The sequence below is a fragment of the Octodon degus genome, unplaced genomic scaffold (genome assembly GCF_000260255.1).
Source record: "Octodon degus isolate 3935 unplaced genomic scaffold, OctDeg1.0 scaffold00050, whole genome shotgun sequence".
Classification (NCBI taxonomy): domain Eukaryota; kingdom Metazoa; phylum Chordata; class Mammalia; order Rodentia; family Octodontidae; genus Octodon; species Octodon degus.
The window spans coordinates 778,917-787,085 of NW_004524626.1; the positions used below are offsets into that span (position 1 = coordinate 778,917).

At 51.4% G+C, this 8,169-nt stretch overlaps 1 protein-coding gene across 1 annotated transcript; it reads left to right on the top strand.

The window, feature by feature from the left end:
• The first annotated feature begins 1,097 nt into the window (after positions 1-1,097).
• Dlx5 (distal-less homeobox 5) lies at positions 1,098-5,226 on the top strand. The gene is made up of 3 exons (XM_004632612.2): positions 1,098-1,773; positions 3,615-3,799; positions 4,816-5,226. Exons 1-3 carry the CDS (start codon positions 1,419-1,421, stop codon positions 5,143-5,145), a joined length of 870 nt encoding a protein of 289 aa, XP_004632669.1. The 5' UTR covers positions 1,098-1,418; the 3' UTR covers positions 5,146-5,226.
• The last annotated feature ends 2,943 nt before the right edge of the window (positions 5,227-8,169 follow it).

Sequence of the window (8,169 nt, forward strand, 5' to 3'; positions counted from 1 at the left end):
AACTACCAAGCACCATCCACTCTGCAAGAGCTGGAGACCTGTTAATCGTCTTCTCCATCTTCCCATTTGAAGCATAAGAGGTCTTGGATTCATTGATCTTTTCAGCAATCTTGACTCCTGAATAGCTACAGAACCTGGCTCTAGTGGCTCCCAGTAGATGAGGATAGTGGACAGAAGTGGGGTTGCCAGCTCTTCTAGGAGGCCAGCAAGGAGGATGTATGGATGCTTTAGTTATTTGTGATTAAAACAGTGATTTTTAAGTGAGTGGCAAGAACTCTGCCATTAACGGCCAAATGGGCAGAGCTCATTCTTGAGCACTTCTGGGCATCCAGTCTGAGGGATGCTCAACTCCTGCAAAACAAGTGTTTGCTACACCTTTGTATTGTTTTCAAGTTGGAAATTTTCAACACAAATTGTTACAAATTGCTTTTCCCACACTCTACTTTAAAAAAAAAATACTGCTTTTCATACTTCTCACCTTCACCTTATAGTCCTTCCGCCTGGACTTCCAGCTTCAGGGCCACTGTCTGGTTCTACATCTCCCTTGGTGGAGCCCACGAGGTGGGGAGGGGGATAAGGAAGAGACCCCTGCGACCTCATCCTCCACATCCTCCAGAGGTGTGCTTTGGAGGGCGCTGACTGGAAAACGCTGCCTGCAGACATCAGGGCTGGGCTTTTGGGATTTCTGCATTGTCTTTGGTATTGACTAAAAAATAGATTGTAAGAGCCTCCTCTTCCAGCATAGATACATACACTCATGCACATGCACATTGCTCTCTCTCTCTGTCTCTGTTTCTGTGTCTTTGTCTCTCTTTCTCTCTGACTGTCTCTGTCTCTGTCTGTGTCTCTGTCTCTGTCCCTCCCTCTCTGACTGTCTCTGTCTCTCTCTGTGTCTCTGTCTCTCTGTCTCTGTCTCTGTCACTGTCTCTGTCTCTGTCTCTTTCTATCTCTCTCTCTCTCTCTCTCTCTCTCTCTCTCTCTCTCTGTCTTTCTCTTGGTCTCTCTCTCAGTCTCTATCTCTTCTCTCCCCTCTCCCTCTCTCTCTCTCCCTCCCTCCCTCCTTCCTTCCCAAGCAATGCTTTGTTGTGCTAAAACTAGTTGGACGAGTTAGGGTGTTGCTGCTGCTGCTTCTGAGGCCCTGGCCAATGGAACCCGATCCACCCCGCTGTGCGTAAGCGCGCAATTAAGGATTTAACCAAGGCTGTGCTGCGCCTCAGCCAGCAGTCCGCCTGCTGGAGACAGAGCTTCCACGACTCCCCGCCTCCTCCTCGCCGCCGCCGCCGCCGCCTCCTTCTCCTCCTCTTCCTCCTCCTCCCTCGCTCCCACAGTCATGTCTGCTTAGACCGGAGCAGCCCCACAGCCAAGTCCGGCAGCAGTCTCCGCCACAGCAGCAGGGACAGCCGCGTCCGCCGTGAGCGATGACAGGCGTGTTTGACAGAAGGGTCTCCAGCATCCGATCCGGCGACTTCCAAGCTCCGTTCCAGACGTCGGCGGCCATGCACCACCCGTCTCAGGAATCGCCAACTTTGCCCGAGTCGTCCGCCACCGATTCCGACTACTACAGTCCCCCGGGGGGAGCCCCGCACGGCTACTGCTCTCCTACCTCGGCTTCCTACGGCAAAGCGCTCAACGCCTACCAGTATCAGTACCACGGCGTGAACGGCTCGGCCGGGAGCTACCCCGCCAAAACTTACGCCGACTACAGCTACGCCAGTCCCTACCACCAGTACGGCGGAGCCTACAACCGCGTCCCGAGTGCCAGCAGCCAGCCAGGTACGGGGCAGGGGCAGACTCGGGGGGACCGGGCCTCTGGGGGTAGAGGTCCGGGGTGGCAGACAGGGGCCACACTGCCCACTGAAGTGGAAGGCACCCCGGAAGGAGTGGGGGCCGGGACTCTGCAAACGCGGGCCTCTGGACCAGGACTGCATCCAGTCTTCGCCCCGCGGAGCTCGGGCTGTGGTCTCTTCCCCGCGGCATTCCGATGCCTTGGTCGCTAGATTTTCCCGGTTCGCCCAGCCTGAAAGCCAGCTGAGCTGGAAAGAATAAGGGTGGGGAGAAGAAAGAATCTAACAGCCCCAGTGGCGTTTGCGTAATAAAAGGCAGGTTAGTTGTCCGGAATTGGGGTGAGCGCGCTGGTCGTTGCGAGCAGGAGTGGTAGAGCTTTGGGTCCGGTTGAGTCTGGGAACGGCCAGTAGTCAAGGTGGTGCGAGCGCCCAAAGCGGAGAGATGAGCAGGGGCGCTGGGAGCTGTAGTGCGCCAGCGAAGAGCTAGCCGAAGGCGCCGCGGTTAATCCAAGGCACTTCCAGAAACAAAAAGCCATTTAAAGGCGGAGGAGGGTTGCTAAGAGGTCACAGTGTTGGCGGATTTTTTTTTTTTTCTCTCTCACACACACACCATAGGTGTCTAAAATTTGTCTGCCTTCTCCTCTTAACCTTCTCCTTTTTCGTCCCCCTTGAAACTTAAGAGAATTTAAGAGGGTTAGTGCACTTGGGCGGAAAGAGAGGCATGAGGTCTCCGTGCAGAGGTTTTTTTTACTGGTCGAGTTTGATCTCTCTCCACCGACACATTAATAATCCTGCTAATATTAGCATCCCCTACTTTGGCAGAATGGAGACCACAGCCCTCATCCTCCACCCTTCCTCCCCCAAGACACACACATGCACACGCACACGCGCGCGTGCACACACACACACACACACACACACCCTGAAGTGGCTCTTCACCCTTTCCAGAGATCAGTACTTTGGGAAAGGGACTTGCGGGCGCGGGGCATGTTTATAAAACATACGCTGGTATAGTCTCCCCCAACCCACTTTCTACATTTATGACAGTGAAAAATTCGTCTGGATCTGCCTCCCTTTTGCTACGAAAATATTCCGTTAACTTTTTTTTTAAATTTATTTGCTAAACTTCTAAAAAGAACCCCATTCCTTTTGCTGTCTCTGTATTTCGTGCATAAGTGGAAGATTTTTTTTTTTTTTTTGGCCGAGAACATACTAAGTCTATTTGTAAAAGAAACCAGACACATCTGTGCCCTCGCAGATCTGCAGTGAGATTATGGGGGCTGCATAATCGGCCCTCTGTCTGTGGCAGCCCCGACCGCTTGCTGCTGAAGTGAAGGAGCATAGTTTGCTTGTGGGTCTTTGAACTTTGGAGACCTCGGTTAGCTTCTTCCCAGCGCATGCGTCTGGCCTTTGCGGGCGCCCGAGCAGACGCCGACAGAAGCGGGGTCACGGCCCGAGAGAAATTGGCCCTTCTCGCTCCAGAGACACAGGGGAACACAGGGTGGGCTTGAGATCAAGTCTGGCACAAGTAGGAATGGCCCAGAGGGCTGACTCTTGCACGCCCAGAAGTTGTGCTGCATTGAGCTCTTTGCAAAAACTTACCTGAATTAATTAGAGATTACCAGGCTGTTCCATGATTTGGGGAGGGACGTAATTCTTGAGGTTTCAAAAAGCAAAAGTGGCAGTATAAGGAACAAGAGTAAAGAGGTTTTTCTGCTTTTGCTTTTGTATTTTTAAGGCCAGAAACAGAAGCTTCAGAACCTCAAACCCTTCTGCAAAAGGGCCACTGTCTATCCACAAGCTCTAACCTAGTCTGTTTCGATTGTTTAGAAAAAGAAGTGGCGGAGCCCGAGGTGAGGATGGTGAATGGCAAACCAAAGAAAGTTCGTAAACCCAGGACTATTTATTCCAGCTTTCAGCTGGCCGCATTACAGAGAAGGTTTCAGAAGACTCAGTACCTCGCCCTGCCGGAACGCGCCGAGCTGGCGGCCTCGCTGGGACTGACGCAGACACAGGTAAACCCTGTCGCCGCCGGGTACCCGGCCTGCCTCCCCTTCGAGCCTGGCAGGGGGGCGCGATGGACCGGCTGGAGCCGATTCCGAAGTACTTGTGGCACGCACTGAGCAAGTCACCAGCCCCTGCGCCCTTCCCTCCCGAGTCAGGCCAGCTGGTGCCGACGCGTGGCGGTGGGGACGGGTTTGTTATACGCCCTATCATGGCCCCTTGTCTCGTGCCACCAGGGGCGGAGGCCAATTTCTTAGGTTGAAAATACCGGATAGGTAATTTGTAGACGGTCTTGCAATCTTAACAAGGTGTCTGGGTTTCCTCACGTAGGAAAGCCTTCCCGGGGTGCAGCCTTGCGGTGGTCTGAAGCCGGAGACCTAGGAAGGGTCGTGCCCTGCTCCTTCGCAGCTTTGGGCCGTAGCCGCAGCCGCAGCCTGGAGCTCGCGAGGTGGGGGGCGCTGTTGCGTGGGGAAATCTTCCCCCGATTTTCCCCTTCCTTTTGCTCCCAAAGCAACGGACTAGGGCCTAGATAAGCACAAAGAATGTGCGAGTCGCCGCCCAGAGCTGCTGGCGGATCCCGGCCTCGAGGAGCAGAGAGCGAAGGGAGTCGCATAGGAGATCTGGAAGCGCACCCTTCCCTCGGCACGGGTGCTTTGGGCCGGGCCGCCCCACCCCTCGTGTCCCCCTTATCCTCCGCGCTCGGCCTTGGTGCCCTGCGCGATCCCTGCGCCGGGCAGAGGCCTGCATGGGCTCTGCTGCAGCCACAGCCAGCGTCGCTCTCACCTGCCCCCAAGACAAAAGACTAAAGTCTGGGATTGGACCCGTGCAGTGGCCAGTGCGATCCAGGCAGCCAGGGCGCCCTCCAGGCTTTGCCTAAAGCCCAGCCCTGGGCCGAAAGCAAGGAACCGCTCAGGAGATGCCAGGGCCGGGCCATCTAGGAGCCCGAAGATGTCTCCGGGCGCTGCCCGAGGAAGGCGCGGGCGACCTCTGAGCGTCCCGGTAACTGTGCCTTTGTTCCCCCACCCAGGTGAAAATTTGGTTTCAGAACAAAAGATCCAAGATCAAGAAGATCATGAAAAACGGGGACATGCCCCCGGAGCACAGCCCCAGCTCCAGCGACCCGATGGCGTGTAACTCCCCGCAGTCTCCAGCCGTGTGGGAGCCCCAGGGGCCCTCCCGCTCCCTCAGCCATCACGCTCACGCCCACCCTCCGACCTCCAGCCAGTCCCCTGCGTCCAGCTACCTGGAGAACTCGGCTTCCTGGTACCCAAGCGCAGCCACCTCGGTCACTTCCCACCTGGCGCCGCCCGGCTCCTTACAGCACCCGCTGGCCCTGGCCTCGGGGACGCTCTATTAGATGGGCTCTTGCCCTCTTGCTCGCCTTTTTGGGACTACAGTGTTTTGCTGTTTAAGAAAAATCATAAAAGAAAGGATTCATATGGGGAAGTTTGGAAAATGGAAACAAAAAGATTCATGTGTAAAGCTTTTTTTTTTCTTTTTTTCTTTTTTTTTATTTTTTTGCATGTAAGTTATTGCGTTTCAAACAACCATCCTCCCCCTTTTTTTACAAATGAACTTTTTTGCGCAACTGTGGACACTATCAAAGGTGCCTTGAAATCTATGACCTCAACTTTTCAAAAAGACTTTTTTTCAATGTTATTTTAGCCATGTAAATAAATGTAGATAGAGGAATTAAACTGTATATTCTGGATAAATAAAATTATTTCGACCACGAAAGCAGAATGCTTCTGAAAACTACTTTTTGCCCGAGGGAACTGGCTAGTGAAGTTTTATGCAGGTGGTTAAAGAAAGACAAACTCTCTAGAGACCATCAAGGCGAAAAGAAAACCAAAGTTGGAGGCCATATGGATGCAGAACTCTCTGTTGGATGCTCGAGTTTAAGTCTACATTACATATGTGGCCTGTTTATAGTACTGTTGTGCAATATATATTTAGGTGTTTTATTTTTTCTGGTTTAACCACACAACTTGTGTAGATAGTGCTAAGTTTAACTCCAAAATGTTTCAGGTGGAAAATAATGCTGGAATCTAAATGCATATCTCCCAACATACATATGAGTAAGGAGGTAACGGGAATCCCTCAATAAACCCTCTGAATCTAAGCTCAAAGCAATTATCCTGGTGGACTGCCCCCCCATCGGCCTCTGTGTATTGCCAGAGCAATTAGACAAATTACACTCCTTTCGAAGGAGCTTCCAGAGATCTGAAATGGAAAAGAAACAAAAGAAATGGAAATCTCTTATTCCAACCCTACCACGTTTTTAAAAAAATATGAAATGTTTGGGGTGTGGCAAATGGTAAAGCCTTAAAGTCCTTTTGTGTATGATTATGAATGTGTTGGAGCTCTTTCAGAAAGAGGAAGACCCCGCAGGGAAGGAGAACAAAGATAGACCTTAACAGGGGGAGGCACGTCTTGATCCTCCAAGACAGGGAGCTTCCCTATAAGGAAGAGGCATGATGCCTTGTAGCCTTGTATTGATTTCATTTTGGGAGAGATAAAGCTCTTAATATCTTTGACCTTTATTCTTTTTATCATGCTACAGTCATGATAAAAGGCAAAGGCACACCCTCTTCTTTGATTTTTACATAAAACAGTGGTCAGACAGGTTGTAAACACGGGGGAATTGAATCTGTTTATGGGGATTTCTTGTTTGGGGAAGACTTGAAGAATTTGATGCTGCCAAGGCCTATATCTTATCTTTCCCCTCATACCCTGCTCGTAGATCTCCACAGAGTGGCCAGAGCTAGAGCCTGGGCCAGAGCTATGCCCTCAGGCCTGAACTATAGGTGTCTTTCTGGATGCCCTTTCTTCTCCTGATTCTATTTCCTTAGGCTATTGAGGGAACTGTGTGTTGGAAATTGCAAGATGCATGTGAAATATTTTATAGCTAGGAAGTCAGCAGCAGTAAATGTGACAGGAATCTTCTCAAGCTTGGGGGAGGTAGAACATTAAAAAAAAAATTACTTCCTGTCATCTGAGAATTTCTGAGAGCTCTTCCAGGGTTAAGATACTAGACCTGAAAGGTGGAGCTGTGTGCCAAGAGGGAGATTTACCTGTGTTCTCTTTGATTCCTCTCTCCCCACACGACCCTTCCATCTGCTGTATTTCTCCCTCCTCCTCCTTTCCCCTGCTCTGCAGAAAGGACAAGACCACCAGTTTCAAATGACTTGTGCCTTGAAAAACATCCTCTGATGGGCAGCACACCCTGCCACCCACTGTGGCCCACTCTTTTTCCATCACCCCTGTGACCCATCAGCTGCAGCTCCCAGTTTCCCACTCTGCAAGTTCAGGCACAGTGGTCATTCTGTGGGGATGTAGCCAAGGGCTGGGCACCTCCTCCGGCAGGGGGGGGGTGCCAAGGTGAGGGCAGTGCCCATTGTGCTTTCTGTGCCAGGGGAGAAAAGGATAGGGGTGGTGAGAGTAGCAACTTCCTGTTTTTCTTTCTTTGCTTGCTAGAATTTCGGTAGTCTCCATTACACCCAAAGCCAGTGCTTTATTTCTAGCAACTTGGGCTGGGGAGAATCCTGAGTTGGAGGTGTGCAAGTGCCTGGCTTTCCACTCCAAGGGGCAACTCTCTCTGCCCCACAGCGCACTAGAGCTCAGGAAGATGGGTGGGGGCCAGTCTCACTGTACCTTCAACATTTCCCACCCACTGGCTCCTGAGAGTGCCAGGAATGTGCTCGGAATGCACTTTTCCCATTTCTGCACATGGAGAACACATTTATTCTTCCAGCTGACCCTATTACTTTCCTAACCCCATTCCTGGTGGGAAAGTGGGATCCCTCATCCCTTCCAATTAGCCAGACTCTGCTGAAGGAGGGAAGATTCAATACTCTTTTCCGGGAGGAGAAGGAAGCTTTGTCATGACCACCTTCCACACCTAACTTTGACACTGCTCTTTCTTAAGCACCTCAAAGCCCAGCTGCCAGACAGCCAAGCCCAACACCTTGGGCACCCAGACTTGGTTTCAGAATTCTCTTCCTTATGGTAAACTCACTTGTTCTTGGAGTTTCTTCTGTCACAGGGTATTTTACAGAAAAAAAATTTTTGATACTGGAGCCCTGAACAAAAATATTCTGGTAAGCCAGTCTGCTGCAGGCCTTCCCTGGCACCACAGGGATTCTCCCCAGGGAATTTAACTCCCTGCAGTCCTGGCCCAAGGGGTGTAAAAATAACAGAACCTAAGCAAATTCTTAAAAACATCAGCTCTCTCTCTCTCTCTCTCTCTCTCTCTCTCTCTCTCTCTCTCTCTCTCTCCCTTCCCCCACTCTCCCTCTTGTCCTCCATTGTTTCTTCCTATGTCTAATGTTTCTGAGCATTGCTGTTGAGGATGTTTCCAAACCAGCCAACTCAACACTTG